Below are 19,298 nucleotides of genomic sequence, written 5' to 3'. Positions count from 1 at the left end.
AAGGGGATATTGAGTCAGGAACTGAGGGGCCTGTAAGAATGAGCATGCTGGGAAGGAAATTTGCTGGGCTGATCCATGTTAAGATCTTCACCAAGCCAGCCTCCTGCTATTCTCAGAGAAAAATGAGGAGTTTTTCATGTTACTTTTTCTCTATTCTACTAATGCTTTTCTGATGTTTTTGGCTCATTTACCCACTGCTATTCAGGTTTGAATCCAATTTATTTAAATTGATGTGAATTCATGAGTAAACAATTGTATGTCAGCTTAGAATACGCTGAGTTTTGCTTGGGCTTGTTAATCCACCAGTAAAAGCTAAGCCTTCATAAGCCAAGTCTAAACTGATTGGAGAGAATCTGTGCACAAATCACTCTGGTAGTCAAACTACTGCTTTTGCTAATACTGAATGCTGAAATAGTTCCATCTGTGAATGTTTAATAAAGACTTAGAGTGAGGTCATCAAACGACAGAGTGGGAGCTTTTATTATTGTCAGTAGTGCAACCTCACTTTGTGACTTTGCACTTTGCTTCTGTATTATTTGGTCAATTACCTGCAAAATATTGCCTGACTGCTGGAAAGATTGTGGTGATCAAAGCAGTTCAAGTTTGGGTGCCTGGATAAACAGAGCCTTTTTAATCTTTTTGCCTTAGTACTAAAACAGGTGGTCTGCAACAATACTTGCCTCATCTTCACCCATAAAAATAGCTAATCACAAAATCTTTGGAGCAAAGTGTTATATTGCCAAATCTGGTCATCCACAGACGAGGAAAAGAATGGATGTGGTGTTTTCCTACACTGCTGTATCACCATATTTCCTGGCTCATCTCAGTTGTTAGGTCCTCCAGCCTTCAGTCTCTTGCTGTGAGAGCATTGCAATGCAAATAATTCACTGCTGGGAGATCAGTGCATGAAATACACATTTAGTCACTGATGATTCAGACCAAAATTCTGTCTACAGGAAAGCTTTACCCTGAATATACATCGCTGTGAAATATGTAGCCTAGCAGAGAGATTTGGGATCATCAATATAATTTGACACAGAATTGTGTCACAGATGTGCTCTACCTTGCTATGCAATCTGCAAGGTTAGCAGTAACCTCAGCTCATACACAACACAGCTGTCACCACCTGCAAGTCATGCATGGTGTGAGGAATTAAATAAAGTGCTTATCTAAACAATAATTGATTCTTGTTAGCAGGTAGGCTTAACAAATAATCAGGTATGCTGTGGAAATATAGCCATGGTGGCAAAGGAATTCAGAAAAAGAAAGATATGGATGCACAAGATGGAGCAACAAGCACAAGTTGCATGATTTTAATGTTAATCCCAGCATTCCTCATTAAAACTGCAATCTGTTCAAAGGGGAAAAAAAATCATTCATTCATTTGCTTTCCCTATCTTTAGCATTTCTAATTTTTGCTTTAATTATTAGTGAAAACGTCCTCAAGAACTTTCTAATCACTCTCATTTTAACACATGTCAAAACAGGGAGCAAACTTTAGCTTGGCTGCTCCCCTGATACACCTTATAATGGAGAGGTAGTTGATAACCAGATGCTTCCTCATCTAAAAAGCTGATTTTTTTTAAGGTGTAGTGTGACAAGTTAGGCAGCAGGATTAGTTTATCAGTAAATCCACCCAAGGATAAAGATGTAATGATACAACCGAGACCCAGCAGGGATTTCTTTGTTGATAAAGCACCATCGTTCATTTGCTTTGGCTGACAAAACCACGAGCAGCAATCCCCAGTTTCACCTTGATCCACACAAGGGTGAGCTTTGATGGATGCTTTGTTGTGTCCTCTTACCCTCATCCCCTCAAACCGTGACAGGGCTCTCAGCGGCCGCAGGGCACGGAGCGTCCGCAGGGATTTGATGGGACCCATCTCGGAGTATCCAAGAGTGTTGGCAACCAGGCTGATCAAAGACACCTGGATGGAGACACAAAGTGAAAATTCAACCTGTTACAACACTCCTGACGTTTTCCTTCTCTTCTGGCTTTCCTCCCTGGAAAGAAACAGCTGGTTAGTGGGACAGGGGGGAAAAAAATCTTAAATGGGAGCTGTTACATTGGATGCACACAGAAGAAAGGATGATCCTTCACAAAGGGGATGAAAAAAAGATCACCATAACAGACCCACCACTCTGTGCTGTTTCCTGTGCACTCCCTGAGGTGTGTGTATGTTTCACTATCCAAAATACGAGCCAGGTAAGTGTTACAATTGACAGCTTTTTGGAACAAAGCACATCTAACCCTTTCCAGCAGAGATAAAGGATTTTGGTATTTACATTTAATCACTAGTCTTCAACTCAGTGATTATAAACAAGTCTTCTACTTTGCTGGCAGACATGACTAAAGCACAGACCTTAAAAGAATGCTGTGCATGGCTCTTCCATTCTGCTCTTATTCACTTTTTCTGGTTTCTGCACAGTCTCTAAGTGGAGATGGAAATTTGACAGGTGCTCAGTGTTGAGGCTCACACCTTTCAAAGACTTTATTTGAAATGAACTTCCTGAATCTGGAAACAGCATGGAGGAGTTCCTGTGCTCTTCATGTTCTCAGAGCTTTTGTAGTGGCCTAGTTGGTCAGAAATGTGGGTGGTATCAGGCACAGGACAGGATTCTGAATGAACTGAGTGGCAGTGGAGATTGTGAACATATGGAGCAATAGGGTTCTGCATGCTCAAATCAGTGTTCACAGCCTGAAATCTTACTGAGCAAAGAGTGAAAACAAACAGCTCTCCAACACTGTAGGTATCATGCCAATTTGCATGTATTAAAAAAACCCAGAACAACAAAAAAAACCCAACCAGAATCAATCACCACATACTATAAAACTATCTTTTCAGAAGGAGAAGCCTGTGTATACTACTTTCTTCCTCTTAATTTGTTGGGGTTTTTTCTCATTTACCATTCTCACAGCCCCAGTTATCACAGTATTGGATATCTCATACTCACCAAGGGGAGTGTGCAAAGCTCATCTGTGAGGAGTGGGTGCATTTTAGATAAATGTTGCCATTTTCAAGATAGCAGCTAAGCCTAAAAGCAGGCACTCCTCTACATTATAAAAAATAGGTGCTAGGAAACTCCAGCACCTCCTTAAACACTGACAGCTCTGGAGGGAAACCTTCCTTTTAATTTTAGGATGGGGTGATTTTTACTCTGAAGCCCACTGCTGGCTGAGCAGCCCAGCATCACCCACAAGGTCTGGGATAAATCAGGGCAAGACCAGCCTGGTCCCTAAGCCCCAAGGCAGTGTCCCTTATGGAGCAGCCTTTCTCCTGAATATGCATTTATTTACATACCAGTGCTGTCTGCACAGCTCAGCACTTTGTAAAAACTCACTCAATTTGTTAAATTATTTACCTGCTGATGGCTTTATTGTGTCATGTGGGTGGCTAAGGGCAGGAGGTCTCAGAGAAACCCAGCCTGAGCTGGGGTTTCTGCCAGGATAAGTCAGCTCCCCTCCTGCAGATGACTAAGTGGCACAGAGGCTGGCTGTCACCCTGGAACTTGTCACTCCTTAACAAGGTGTGACACAGACTCACCTCCTGTGCACAGACCCAGCAGCTGGGGCAGAACAAAGGGCTTCATAAACACTTCTGCCTTTTGGTGCTGAGTGCCCTGCAAGAACATCACACCAGACAGGCAGGCTGGGTTCAAGGTCTGATGTCTTGGGTCTCATAGACACTGAGGAGGTAAAAATCACCAGCACAGCCTTTGCTTCCATCTCTGGGAAAGTGGATCTGAACCTGTGACTTGAGCATGATGCCTAAGTCATTTTAGAACAAGCAATGCCACAGGGTTGACATGCTCCTTCCACCTGGAGGAGTGATGGGATTTCAATCCTGCTCACCCAAAGCTCACAGCTGAAGAAAATCTGTTTTTAACTTAAAAACCATCTTCAACTCACCAATGCACCCATTTTCTGCTTTCCCTGTTTCTTACCAACCTGGTTTACATCCTGTACCCTGGAGCTGCATTAACACAGAGTTCAAATTCTCCTTTTATTCACTCTTCCCACTAATTTAATGTTGCCCAAATAATGGTAAAGGGCTGAGGATTTGTCTAACAGCAGTAAGCAAATGTGCATTGTAGCTATATACTAAAGCCATTCAATTAAGTCATCTTAAAAGTCTAAAAAATAACTGGCATGAAGGAGAATACATGATAGGAGAAGCACTGTGGCCCATATTTCTGTCTTTGCTGGAAAGTTTAGTGCAGAAAACATTCTTAACCTCACAAAGCCTTGGAGGTTCCTGTCCAGAAAGGCTGAAGGTATCAAAAAGAACAGCTCAATGATTGCATGCTCAGAGACAGAAACCAAGCTCCATACACTCACATTCCAAGGGAAGCTCACTAATTTGTAAAATTGATCTGTAAAATCAATGTAGATATTTAAATGAAATTTAATCAAGTACAGGGTACCCAACAGCCTTCTTTGCTTGTTTCACCCATGATGACTGAAAGTCAGATCTTATCAAGGGTTTCAAACTGTTTTGGTTGGAGCATCTGTACAATTCCTCCCTCATCCTGGATTTGTGTTTCCTTAACTGCCCTTTCTGCCAAGGCAGAAGGCTTTTGGTTCAAATCCTGCAAGACCAGACTTGGATCTGAGTGGTTCTCATTTCTTTTTGAGTGGATCTGAGAGGGTTCCCATTTTCTTTTGAGAGCCACAAATGTCACCCTGAAACACATCACAGGTGGTGTTGCCCTGCTGACACAGATTTACACAGCATTAGGTATCACTGCAGAGGATTAGGTCATGAAGCTGTGTGATATTTGGCAATGATTTACAGGGCTGGAGTCAGAACAGAGTTTGAGACAACTTGTTTAAATGCTTGGATGTTGGTTTTGAAGGTATCCCTGTCAAATTTTATTTATAGGAGAATTACCAACGCAGGGACTTGGCCATTTGGACTTGATTAAAAGTGACCCAGAAGGTTATTTTTAGGAAAAAAAATCAAGCAGTTTTCAAAATTGGTGCTGACTGCCCCACATAATCACAACAAAAGGTGAAGTCAGCTATTTCTGTTATTTTTTTTTACTGTTGCAAGGCTGTGCAGCCCAGAGCTGCTCTAAAGTTCTGCTTTGCGCTATGCTCAGAATCAAAAATGTGCTGGCACCCAGAAAACACCTCTAGGGTCAATGTAACCTCCAGATTCAGAATAAGTCACACACACATTTCTAATCTGTTCAGTACCTGTTTGCAAATAGTTTTGTAGGTTTTTTTTGTAAAAACCTTCCTCTGAAGCAGCACTGTAATGTGGTGGAGACAAAGTGAATCCTAAGGATTCACTATTGCTTGGAACCATTTCCCATAAAACACCCAATTTGCTGTTGACCTTGAGCTTTCACCTCAACTTCACCTTTTTCACAGCAGGTTACAGGCAAGCTGTGGAATCCCTCATCCTCCTGTGCACTTCTTCTGAGCCAAGAAGATTTATCACAGCTCCCATTTCCCTCCAGCATTTCCCCTGGAGGTCTTCCCTGACCTCCAGATCTAAGAATCTTTCACAGCTTTCCATTTAACTTAATCACGGAACAGTTTCCCTGTGTTGGGTCTAGACTGTTCCTCATCCCCTTGACTTGCTGCTCATTTGGTGTCCCTGAAGTCTCCAGCAGGATGCTGTCACTGGAATTTTCTGCCTAACCTGAAGTCCAGTGGACAACCTGGCCAGCAATGAGGGTCCCTGAGGGGGAGAGAGGTCCTTATAAACCAGAGTGGGCAATCCTGCCTCCACAGACTTCAGCCTGGGGCACACAAGTCTCACAAACCTCATGGGCTAGAATGCCATTCAATTAATTTCCTACATTAACTCTTCCCTTTTGCATTCCCTGGATCATCTCAGCACAGCCAAGAACCCAGCCTGTCAGACACTTCCCAAAATTTATTCCAGCCCAAAAGAGTAGAAACCCTGAGAGAGTCAGCATTTACTGCCCAGCCCAATGGCAGAGTTTCCTAGCAAAGCTCAGCTCCTTGTGGATCCTACCTAAACAATTCCTCTTCTTGCTATCATAGTCAGGCAGAGAGGGTGGAGCTCTCTCTGATCCTGGAATTCAGGGAAGATTTTTGCCCCTGTCCTGACTTTCTTTGCCCAGGGATAGTTTTATCTTTGTATCTATAAGAATATTGTGTCAAGAAATATAGGCCTGTATTTCTATATTCTCACATATTTTTACATTCCTACAATATTCCTATATTCCCACATATTTCTATATCCCCACATATATCTACACACAAGTTTATCTGCATAGATTTTACGATCATTTGCATGACAGATGCCTGGAGCTTGGTGAAGGGAGAGATAAATGAACCCCCACAGCTTTTATGGTTGCCATTTTCAGTCTCGTTATCAAGGGAAAAATGAGAGCTCTTAATTCTGGTGCACTGGGCACTAGAAACACCAGCCCTGGGGGTTAGCAAACCTGTGGTTGGTGTTTTGAAAGCCAATCTCCTGGTATCTTTGTGCCTTGGTGACATTAGCTGGGGTCTGGAGTGTCCTACTCTATGACATTCATCTTTGTTTCCAGGGCAAAATCAAGAAGAATCAATTCATTTAGAGAGGGCTAGAGCACAGGGAAGGATCTCTGATGAAAGGTTAGCCTCCCTGATAGCTGTATAAATTATATAAATACATACATAATGTAACTATAATGAGAATAATTTTTGAATGCCTTAATAATTTTGACAATCCACTTCAAAGTCTTGTCTAGGAAACAGGACATTTTTTCAGTAATTTCCAATTTCTTGTCACAATTTCACTATTTTGCATAATATCTGTCATTCTTGAGGTAAGAAATATGACTTGTGCGTGTGTCCAGGTGGCACCTGGAGCAGTGTTAAATTCCCAGTGTGCTCATGCTGGTCTCACAGTCATTCACCAGTTACAGATGTGCAGCATTGTCTGACTATTTAAATTATTCACCATGAACACACAGAGATAAAATTCTACAATAATTTTATGTGCCTTCATTATCTGACAGTGACCTGAGCAATCAGTGTTGTAAACCAATGCAAACCCAGGAAAGCCACCAGAACAGAATTTTAAGGCGGCAGAAAAACAATTACAAAGTAGGGAGTGTGATAATGCAGCACAAGGAGGGGAAAAGACCTTTAATTAGAAGATCATAGAGGGTTTTTTTTCCCAAGGATTGATTGCATTTAGAAAGCAGTGGGTTCCTCCCTACATGAACCCATTTTAATATCATATTAGCATCCTCCACATACTCCCAATCCACAGGGGGTGACAGGGAGTCAAGGGCACAGAGTTTGGGAGCAGTGTTTCACCCAGGGCTGGTGGAGGTTCCTACAGCAAAGGAAAACTGAAATAAACTCTTTGAGCTGGAATAAAGGCTGCTGTTCTCTTTTTTTTTTTTTTTTTTTTTTTAATTCCTAAAAGCACATGATTTCAGATAACCTGGGAGCATCCACTGGACCAGGCTGGAAGCAGACAGACCTGAGCAGCACCTCAGGCAGGCACTGCCCAGCACAGACTGCATGTTTTAATTAACTCCTGGTCACCACTGAGGTGAATTAATAGCAGACCCCTTAAAACAAAGAATTCTGCCAAAACAACAAGCAAAAATCATCCTTGGATAATCATATAAATCCTAAAACCAACCAGAATCTCCACTAAATGCCCGCTGCTGCACGTCTGAGACCCTGTGAGTGTCTGTCTCAGGGAGAAGGGGAGACCTCCTTCCTGGTATGGGCAACAGCATATGCTTTATGCAGCCAGGGATTTCATCAAATTAACCTGCTTGTTCGGATTAGAGGGGAGGGAACAGCAGGGAAAAAAAAAAATTAAAAAGATATCTGAATGGAAGCACAGCAGCTGAGCTGAAAGCTCTGGCCACTGATTTAAATAAGCAGTTCCAGCTAATGCAGGCCCCTGGTGCTTTCAAATAGCTTTTTGTGTGCCCCAGAAACACCTGTCTCTCCCTCTCTAATTGTGCCTTTTATAAAAAATATAAATAGAAGAAATAGTGCTTGGATTGCTGTGCGTGCCTCTTTTCAATCCAGCCTGGCCTCTCCTGTCTTTTTTTGCCAAGGATAGGATCACTCAAGGACCTCTTCACTGTCCAGCATCTTTCTGAGCCAGGCCTGAAGTTACAAGTTTCTTCCCTTGATTTGAAAAGGAAAAAAAATCAGTCTTTACCTCAGATACAAGCTGGAAAACCTACAAGGAAATGGAACTTTGCAAACAAACTGAAACACATGGAAATACTTCTTTTGGCTCTCTGAAATATGGTTGGGAAAAAGGAGCTTGTAATGAGGTTGGCATTCCTTTCAGCATCCACCCTTTTCTGAGCAGACTTTTATTGTCATTTTATTTTTTTAAAATATCCCTTTGTCCTTTCATTCTGACACTGCATTTTCTGCCATACAGATGCCAGACTGTATGATTGTACCTGCCAATCCAGAAATTGCACATTATGAAAGAAAGGCAAAAAGTTAAAGGAAAGTCTTAAAAATAGGACACTAGAGAGACACTAAGGTGACCTAAATTCCCATCTCTGCTCCCTGTTTCCTTGAATTACAGTCCTCATGTTCAGGTAAAGACTAAAAAAATCCTTAAGGCTGCTCTGGGGTTGCTCCATGGCCTGGAGGTAAAAACGTGGCTGGAAATGAGCTATCAAAGGGCTTCCCTCAGTGCAGCAGTTCATTACTGCTCGTGGAGTGCTCTCATGTATCACAACATGATGGGCTACATGAGTGCCTGGATTAATTATAAACAAAAATTATCTCCTGGAAAGCCCAGTGCTACTTCCTATTACTCAGATTTAAAAACTCATTTCCTTCATCCAATCTTTTTTGTTGTTGTTGTTTCTCCAGGTCTTTTCCACCTTTTAATTTTTTTTTCTCCATCTACTACTCATACTAAGGCTATAAAATTCTGTTAATATTCCATGTTCTCAGCTTGTCTCCAGGTCCTCATGTCCAAGCTTTTCAAGGCAATGTTTCCTTTTCAGAGGGCAGCCTTGTTGCAAACAGCATGTGCCACTCTTGTTGGGTTAAATGCTTTTAAATAAATCATTCCTGCATCCTAATTGCTTCCTGGCGGTTTCCTGAAGAACCTCTTTATGTCTTGCTGTTCTCTTAATCTGTCACCTCCCCTACACCTGCTCAGGCTTTTCTAACAGCTCCAGTCAATTCCCAGGGCAGATGGCTGAGAATCAAGAATTAAACCTCAGCTAATTTCCGAGCGCGAGTCGACTGCGAGCGTTCATCCAGCGAGGCAGCAAACTGACTTATTGATCTGCAGTTCTCTCCCCATCACCATTTACAGATGGATTTTCAGCTTGTCTCAATTCACCTTTTTACTGCAAACAGGAACCTTTGCCACACCTTGACATCCTGCATATTAGCACTGGGTAGGAATCACAGAGTGACGGGATCTGCTGAGCTGGAAGGGATGCACAAAGATCATGGAGTCTCACTCCTGGCCCTGCACAGAACACCCAAAAAGTCACACCTTGTGCCTGAGAGCATTGTCTAAACTCTGTCAGGCTTGGTGCCACTTCCCTAGGCAGGCTGCTAGGGATTCCTGTGAATTTTGGGGATCACATGATGTAACTTGATCAGACAAAGCTTGGCCAAGTCCCAGGGGCTCCCTCCTCAGTGGTTGTGCAGGTGCAGATGCCTTGAAAAGTCTGGTGTTTCTGTCATGATTTAGAGCAAAACAATTTCTCCATCATCAGCTGTGTTCTACTTCTCATCCAGATGCTGTGTGGAGACAGCCTGGATTTAGGGCAGCTGGAGAGGAGAGACTTTCTCCACTAAAAAGATCTCCAAAGCCACCTCCTGTTTCATCCCAGGGAGCCTTTCTGATGCTGACTGCTGCAGTCAGGAGTGGACTTGGTTATTATTTATTATGTGAAGGCAGTGTTACCATGCCAGGGGTGATTCCTGACAGAACATTTCCCTGGGCCTCAGCCCCACAGACTCTGCTGCATTTCCATCCCAGCTGGTGGGAGCTGAGGTGCTGAGGTGAAGGCAAGTTTCTTTCTGGGCAGGATTAGGATCAACCCTACTTAGATATGACATAACGAAAACAGCAACAAAGTCAAACAAAAAAACCCAACAAAAGCCCCAAACCCAAAGAAAACCAAAACCCCAAAACAAACAAACCAAACCAAACCAAACCAAACCAAACCAAACCAAACCAAACCAAACCAAACCAGCAAACAAAACCAAAAGAGAAAAATCTGTTTGTGTTGCCTCCTCAAGGTGCTGTTCTGGATTTGCTGGTTTCCCCAAGCACTAATTTAATCAGGTGTTCCAAATCAATATGAAAAAATACCAAATTGTTGTGGGAAACAGGAAAGTCTTAGCTTGAAAATCAGCTCAGTTTAGTTGAGTTCTTGAGCCTGATTGATCCTGAATTTAATTGAATGTGCCCATATTTTATTAAATATTCCAGAGTGAAGAGGGACTCTGAAGAATTGTGAATCCCTGACTTCTGCCAGGAAGGATAATGGTACAAGTAGGAGTACATACCAAAAGTAAGAATGCTAATCTTCATTTGCCTTAGCTCAAACATCCCAAAGTCAGCCACACCAGGGCAGGAGGTCTGCACAAAGTCCCTACACCACCAAGGCACAGCTTTCAAGGTTCATCCCAATTCCTCTCATCTCTCCCTCACTAATAAAGAATCTCTGTCCCTTTGCAGGCTGCTTCTACACCTTTACGTCTTCCTTTTCCCTCTTCCTCAGGAGGAGTCGCTTGAGCTCCTGACCATCCTGGATGGTGGGAAGATGTTATTTTTGGTCTGCAAGCTGGGGTTTCAAAGATGCTGGTCACCAGGGAGAGGAACTGTGGGACAACTCCCCATCCTTCCCTGTCCCTGGAGAGTTTGTGAGACTCTGGCCTGTTAAACACAGCCAATGTGTCTCTCCCAGCTCAGCTCTTCCATGCAAGGGAGAACATCCCTGTGTATGGAATTTGGCAGCTCCACTCCCAGTGATGGAAAGGGCCAAGCAAGCTACATGCAAGAACTCCAGGATTTTATTAATTATTTTCATTTAAAGCATAGTCTTCTAAAAAAGGACATTGAAAAGTGCTCCATCTTTAAATAACTTTGAGAAATAAAAATGCTTGGTAAATCTAGCTCAGCGAAATCTGAATGGAGATGGTTTTTTTACAGAACTTTTGAAAGTTGAAAATCTGCTTTGATTGAAAATTGAAATTCTTCAGCATTTTCAGTAATTATTCATCTCCCAACCACTTTGCAAGGTTGCAGACAGATGGTGAACTAGGCTTACAGTGGACTTTTCTCCTCACCTCTGTTTTCCACACCTTTTCCTGCAGCTGCAGCATGTTTTGTCCTGTTGTGCCTTGTCTGAAACTCAGCTTGTGCTTCCTCTTGGCAAAGCTTGGGTTTTCCCCTTTCAGCATCCATGTAGTAACCAATATGAGGTGCAAACTAAGATAAGACCAGACATTTGGATGTTTTTGCATGTGCTGTGTTGAGATAAAGTGTGGGGTGGCAGCAGAGAGATTTACAGCCTCAACTGACCTGCTAACACATTAATACCACCTATCTTCATGTAGATTTTTTTCTTTTCACTTACCCTCAATTAGCCAATATGTAGTAAAAGAGCATTTTTTAAAATCTTTCCTTCTTTATTTTTATTTTTTATTTTTCTTTTCAAAACAGGGCTCCCTGGCTTCAGGAATCTCAGTCCTATTGGTTATTTGCGAGCTTTGTTTCATCAGAGAGGCTCAGAAGAATGTGCACTGAGACAACTTCAAAAAGTTGCATTTGCTATGAGGAACTGGAAAAAAGCTCATCAAAAACTGAACTCTGAAGTTATAATACTCTGTTGTACCCATGGACTTTTGACAGCTCACAGAGAACATTAATAAGTTCTCTCTTAAGATGCTGCTTCAATTGACAAGACATATTATCTTTAATTTGCCTTGGCTGTATTTTTGTCATTCTGCTCCTGTGTGCTTTTCTGAACACAAACTAGACAAAATTCACATGCTCCTAGGGTAATGTCCCAAGAATACAAATTGGATTTCAGTGCTGTTTGGGAACGACTCATTACAGCAGATTGTGTAATTACTGGTACAGCAAACAGAAATCACCTTGTTAATCAACAGGGAATACAGATGGAAAAAAACAATTAAAGTAATCATAAGCCATCAATATTTACTTCACACAGCAAGTTTTTAATTGTCACTTAAAGACAATCCGACACAAGGGCATAATTTAATTCAATTCAGTTTTAACTAGGGAGAGAAAGACTGTTTCAAAATGTTCATCTCAGATTCAAGGATATTAGCTGCTTCTTAGCTTGTCTGACAATGAGTGAAGTATTTGAAGCAGAAATCTTAGAGCAGGTGCTTTCCAGGAACTATCTTGAAAAATGTAATATCTTCATTTTTGTTTAAGTGTTCAGGGAATATGATGGTGCATTTAATGCCTGAACATCCATGAGCAGATCTCAAACAAGCAAACAGGAAATTTGGCAGCAAACAGGAAATTTGGAAAGCTGCTCAGTGGGGAATACAAATCTCTAGTTACCAACTGAGCAGCTCCAGGCAAACACCAGAAACATGCTGTGTTAGAACAACTCACAAAAGTTATTGAGGAGAGTGAAAAATACACATAATTTCATTTCCATAAAAGCATCTACAAAATCCTGCCTAGTGGATTTGTTGAGATGCCTGGCCCTCAAATCCATTGCTGAGCAGTGCTGGAGCTATTTTGCAGACAGATCTACCACCCAAAACTCTTGTGAGCCCCTCCCTCTACGGCAGGGGAGATGGAAAAGGGGTGGAAAGGACAATTTTCATCCCTAGTGAAGAGAAACTAGTGGGGCATCAGGGCAAAAACTGAGAATAGGAGATGCTCTCCCCTCCCTGCTGCAGGACAAAGTGCAAGGATCACCCATTGCTGGAGATGGCTGGAGGGGAAGGAGGCTGCCAGCATTCCTAACAAAGCAATTGTTTAGGAAAATAACTTTCTCTGCATGTGAAGGCTCAAAAGACAGTACAATCTTAGAATTGGTGGAGAAACCCTCACCTTTGAAACCAGAGCACGACAATCAGGCTGGGTTTTTGTAAGCCTGGATTGAGACTAATTTGGTCAATTGAATTGAACACAAAAGCTGCAATGGAGATGATGGATTTGTGATAATGGACTTTTGTGGAGTGATGACATTAGTCCAGGTTTAAGAGGATTTCTCTGTGAATACCACAGGCAATGAAACTTGGCTGTGACTTTTTTCCCTGAGTGTTCTTACTAATGAGTTGGGAGTTCACACCTCTCTCCCATGAACTTTCTGTGACAGCTTCTCAGGGGTTCCAGCCTCTCACTTCTGCCTTCAGTGCATGAACAGCAAGTGAAGAAGCTGTTGACTGCAACACCTCCTGACTCTGAATGATGCTAAGCCCAGACTGATGTCTTTCCCAAACTGACCATGCAATGGAATAATCCATCCGCTGTCAGCAGAGACTGGGACATAGCTCAGAATTAATTGGCTCAAGCTCAAGCTAGATAAGCTCAAGATAATATTTATAGGTCAGAGGAAACAATTGAAAGGAACATCAAGCTTGACACCAGCCTGCACAGCTGGTGGAATCTCTCTGCTCCTTGTTTCAAAGCTCTGTCTGCTTTGCAGGACAGGCCTGGTGGAGAGCAGCTCCCTCAAACATTCACTTTGGGTGCCACTCGCCTCCAGCCCTGGCCAAGTTCAGACTCCTCGCTTAATCTGCTTTGTCCAAAGAGGTTCTGATTGCAGGGATGCTTGGAAAATATCTGTTCTTTGTGGAAATACTTGCCCATGCATCCTAGGAAAGAGGATTGTGCATATATGTCATTCCTGATGGCGATGTTGATGTCTGTCTACACTTCTATCTGTCTGCACAGATAAACCACAACCTGTCCTTCCCTCATGTGAAAAGAGCTGTGGGTTGAGGGCTCACCACTGCAGTTCATGAGCACAGAGAGCTGATATTTGCACTGTAGAAGGGTGTTACTTTCAGCAGTACACTTCTTTTTCACAGGTAACTCGTATGGATGTACATTGATGTTGTTTGCTCAGTATGCCCAAATTCCAGCAGACATCTAAGGCATCTTCCCCAGGTGTCCTGAGCTGAAATGAGCCTGCATTTTGTGGTTTGAGTAACCCTTTTTTTTCTGCCAAAGAAATCTGTAGCAGAGCTGTTGATAGGACTTTATTGCATTGCAATGTATGTGAAAGCACTCTGCTACACTAGCACACTTCTTTGAGATCTGAGAAGCCCATTACCAGAGATCATCCTTTAGGGATTCTACATCCAGCAAAAATAGCTCAGTTTGTGGATTACTCTGTATTTTGATGTTTAGGCATTGCAAACCAGAATTTTCTTTAGTAATCCACAACTGTCAGATGGAGACTCTGCTGTTCCACTGGCCCAAATCAGTGTCAAAGGTATTTCACAAGGCAGGATATATAGGAAAAAAAAAATCAGCAGCAATATGCTTATAACCCCTCTGGGTTCAAATCCTATTTAGAAATAGTGAATACATGCAAATTTTGAGCCGGTTTTATGAATTATTCAAAACAGAAAATAGATTCAGAGTTGCATTTGTACAATGAGAAAACACAGATGAGAGATGGTTTCACATGTCCAATCAAAAATCGACCATTGCAGCTTGAATTTTGAATACTGATACCAAACCACTAATGAATAATTTGCAGATCAGGAATTTTTAAGTGAATAATTTTAAACAAATAAATTTGAGAAAATCAGACAAGTGGTTCATCTGCTTCTTTTGGAGCAGCTAATTCACCCATTCACTGCCTTCTGCAGCTCAGTTGCAATGATTTGGTTCTCAAAGCACCAAAAAGAAAATGTAAATTGAAATAAAAAGTGTGCTGGAAAAATTATAGGATATTACTCTGCCAATTCAGAGTGGCAGGGTTAGCAATAGGGTAGGAGAAAAGCATCTGTTAAACCTGCTAAAAATATAGCACCAGGTTCTCATAATCTGCACTGGGAAAATATTTTTAAGAGAAGAATAGTGCAGGGGGAAAAGATTTTTACACTGAAAACCCTAAAGAGCAAGTGATGGCCTAGAATCAATCAACAACCAAAAGAACTCAAGAGTGGAACTTTTTGGTTGGACTGGGAACTTGCAAAATGAACATTTAAATGTGGGTGGAACGTTTAAATGTGGGTTGAGAAAATAAAACATTTTGGGTCACTAAGGAGGCTCTGGGGTTTATTTTCTGGGGACAAGGGGAGTCCCAGGGCTGGTGTCCCCCCAGTTTTATGCCACAGGATGTGTGACAGGATGGTGAAGCCCTTTTCCCAGGCCATCTGTGGCTGCTTCTCCAATCTGCCATTATAAACTACACCATTAAAAGGCAAACATGCACCTAATTTACATTTGGACCTCGTGTTCTTATCTGGTTCCTGTTCCAAGGGGGGGTTTGCACATGGAGGACAGAATTCAGCTTAGTTTGTGTTTTACTCTCTTTGGTGTTAATGAGATGTTATTCTACAGGTGTGTGACTAATTTCAGACTGCAACAGAGTTCCAAACTGCCTCAGTGAATTGATCCTGCACAGGGTTGTTCCCATCAGGAAGGCCTCTGCTTATGGTTGTGCCAATATTCATCCCTCATCCAGCCCTTCTAGGCCTCAGAAGCTCACTGAACAACAAATTCATGGAAGCCCATCCAGTAGTTTTGGTGAGTCCTATTAGTCCCATTTTGGAGATGGAGAAACAAGAAAAGAAAAGCTATGTCACCTAAATCACAGTAAGAAAAGTTTTCAGAGCTGGGCTATAACTTAGGAACAGGTAGATTCCAATTTTGTGGTTAAATAATTAAATCAGACCTTCCTCTTCTGCTGGAGCTAATCTGAGAAAAATGAGTGCCTTCCCTTTAAAAGGTTTCTAAGCATATATGCAAAGAAGAATTTATGACATACAATTTATGTAAAGAATTTCCTTTTCATAAATCAATTTATTAAAGCTCTGGAGAAGCTTCCAAAGGCTCTGATCCAGCAGTGCACTTAAACATGACCATAACTTCAAACAAGCAAATTGTCCCATTGAAGTGCTCTCCTGGGCTGGGGCCAAAGAAAGTGCAGATCTTCCCAGGAGTCAAGGTTCAGATGTAAAATGGGGAAAAATAATTCCTCTGAAGTTTAATAAATTAGATAATCATGGCAAAGCTCTGCCAGCCTCCCACATCAATACCTCAAGGTAATAAGAAGTGTCCTCAGGGAGATTATTGCCTCCTCATTGATACACTGAGAATAAATGTTAGACTTCATCTGGAGGACGTGGTGCTGCTGACTTTTCCAAGATTTGGCAGATCCCCCATCAATTCAAAGTGAATCTTTGAAGGATCCAAATCTGGTACTAGCAACACTCCTGGGGCATGAGATTCCTTTTGTTCAGACTTCTACGGATTATCCTTAAATCAGTAGAAGTAAGCATGGCGGTATTTCAAGGATTTGGAGTATTTTGCAATGTTTTGAAGTAGTGAAGACACTTTGCCAAGAGGACTTTTCACACCTTCTCCTGGACTCCTGCACTGGTAAATATTTGGGAGCCAGAACTGAACATACTGTTACACACTGCTGGCAGCCTGGCCGAGGAGCCTGCCAGGGACAGCTCCTCTAATCTGCTGAAAACTCCTGTGCCCTGGTCACGTGCAGAGCAGGCTGAGGAAGCTGGACCTTGTGCTAGCTGGGAGTGTGGAATGTGGGAATCCTTAAATGTCATTTAATGTGGCAAAAAATGGTGCAATTAATCCCTAAAAGTAAACTCTCCACAGCAAAAAAGATCCTTTAAGCAAGTAATAAACAGATATACTATAGTAAAGCTGTGAAATGCAAGGTAGTTAATAAATTACATAGTTACAGAAGTTTCTTTTTAGTTGTACCAAGATGGAGAATTGTGGGAATCCATAAAATCAGAGGGTTTTAGGAAAGCTCCAAAAGGCATGGCTCAGAAACAGCAGAACTGCAATTAGAGCTATATAAAGTTATGTGAGAAGTAGAAAGTAAGAAAAAATAGAACAATGGTCTGTGTATTAACGCTTGGCTAGATAACTCCCTAAACTACAGAAATGTCTATCTAACAAGATATTAGGAACTTCTAAGCTTAATAATGGAGCTCTGTGCATAGTGTTTTAATGCTTACAAGCAGGTATTGTATTCAAAATAAGCAAGCATTGTTTTAACCAAAGGTAAGTGTGCTTATAGTGGTTGAATAAATCTACTGTCAATATGCTTTTGCTTTGTGTGATTGGTCAAAAAACTTTTAAAGTAAGTTGTAACATTAAGTTCTTTGTCTGCTGCCAGGGATGTGAGCTGCTGGCATCTTCCCATTGTCATTACCATGTAATGAAACTGATGGTGGAAAATAAAGAGCAGCTCCTCAGTAGTGCCAACCCATTAGTGATTCTGTACATAAACCCATGGCCAGCAATAGAATTTGATGTCAAATGCTGAAGGAAAGGGAGAATTCTTGGGGATGGGAAGGGGATGTGCCTCAGATTAGCAGGGTGACACATCCACGTCACGGCTGACGGCGTTCCTGTTTGCTTTGGGTCCTGGGGATGCTCAGTTACACATCCAAACCTCCTCTGGGCTCTGCCTAGGGTTGATGCTCAGAATCAGAGTGACAGCTGTCATTTCACAGATGCAAAGCTGCCAAGCTTAACAGCCCTTTCCCACCCACAGCAAAATCCAACACGAGAAAGTTGCAGTTCCAAAATGATACTCACGTCCACAATCAGGAAGTCCAGCCAGCACCAGGCGTTGGTGAAATACTTCTTGAAGCCATAAGCCACCCACTTCAGGAGCATCTCCAGGACAAAGATGTAAGTGAATACTTTGTCAGCATATTCCAGCATGGTTTTTATGTTTTTTCGATCTTCAAGGTAAATATCTTCAAAGGCCTGGAAGTACAAAGGATTGGTTAATAACTGCTCCTGAGCCCTGTTGGAAAGCATGGGTGTTGCACTGCAGGTCTGTATTTGATGAATTATCACGTACAGTCTGTGATTTCTGATGTATTTTAACATTACAGTTAAAGAGTGTTCAGCAGAAACAGGACTGACTCCGACCTGAGAGATGTGTTCAGCTTTGCCCTACAATGGACACAGGCTTGGTTATCCCTCTCCAGCCTCTACTGGCTGTAATGGCTGGACAACTTTTCAGTGTAGGAAGAGCTTCTGCACCCTGAATTTGGAATGTGAACCCATGAGCAGAGTGCTACCCCAAAATGCCCAGATTTATCCTGACTCATCTCCTGTTGGCTGTGCCAATGCTCCCCAGCTACCTCAGATGTCCCAGGGCACAGGATGTCTATATTTAGGAGGCAGAATATGACCCTTGCATTTAGCCAAATAGATCTTATTGCTAATGATGACAAATTAGGTTATTAACCTGCTTGTGTTATGGAGCACTGGAGTTCCCTGGCTTCAGTTCAGCCATCACATTTCAGGTGGCTACAGCTCTCTGCCTCAAGAAATGCTCATTATTATTCACTTAGCAGAACAATAATGTTTTAAAGGTCAAGGTATCTATCTCCCCATCTCATCCCTCTCTCCAACTAATCTCATGCAGAGCATTATAAAAAGAGTTTCAGTGTCTGTATCAAATACGAGTGAGCAACTGAATAACCCCTTTAAAATATTTAAGATCTAAACCAATATGCTTCCCAAAAGAAAGAAAATAAAGATGTCTCATAATTTAGCCTTCACTTTATAACATAAGTCAAATAAAAGGCAGGATCCTGGTGTCAGGTTTGCCAATATGCAGCCTGGGCTTCTGAGTCAAATTATGGTCTGCTTCCCCAGCTACTTTTTGCCACTGCTGTTACACAAGCTGCTCCTAAGTCCCAAGCTGTGACATATTACTCTCATCCCATCGTGTGACCCAGAGCACTTGGCAGCAAGAAACATAATTTGAGATGGTCTGTGCTAATCATCTGAATTATCTGCATTTACATATTTCCAGATCTGTAGCTACTTTCTGAGAAGCTTCAAAAAGTTAGCAAACACCCAGTGCCTGGAGATACAAGAAGTGTGGTACTTGTCACTCAGGCAGTCACATTGCTCTTTTGCCTGCCAGGGAGCAGTAATTAAACTGACAAGAAAGCTTTGGCAGCCCGTGCCAAAGCTTGTCCATTTGTCCCCACACTTTGGGGTGACGTTTTCGCTGCAACCCTGTCTCCTATCTTGCCTTCAAAAATGATATTTCAAGGGTGTGAAAGAGCTGTTGGAGAAAGCCTGAAAACAATGCACAGATTGGAGTTTATCACTTCTCGTAGGGGCTCACTC

General features: G+C 42.1%; 1 protein-coding gene across 8 annotated transcripts in view; it reads right to left on the bottom strand.

The window, feature by feature from the left end:
- The window catches only part of LOC135304434 (sodium channel protein type 5 subunit alpha-like), a 208,867-nt gene that overhangs the window by 18,608 nt on the left and 170,961 nt on the right, over nt 1-19,298 (bottom strand). For all 8 annotated transcript variants that reach the window (XM_064426839.1, XM_064427086.1, XM_064426923.1 and 5 more), the window contains 2 exons: nt 17,739-17,912; nt 1,806-1,928 (listed from right to left, as the gene is read on the bottom strand). In XM_064426839.1, the coding sequence (XP_064282909.1) occupies nt 1,806-1,928; nt 17,739-17,912 (297 nt within the window). The remainder of the gene's footprint in view (nt 1-1,805; nt 1,929-17,738; nt 17,913-19,298) is intronic.

Source organism: Passer domesticus, chromosome 1 (genome assembly GCF_036417665.1).
Source record: "Passer domesticus isolate bPasDom1 chromosome 1, bPasDom1.hap1, whole genome shotgun sequence".
NCBI classification, from domain to species: domain Eukaryota; kingdom Metazoa; phylum Chordata; class Aves; order Passeriformes; family Passeridae; genus Passer; species Passer domesticus.
This window is presented reverse-complemented; position numbering and strand designations above follow the sequence as displayed.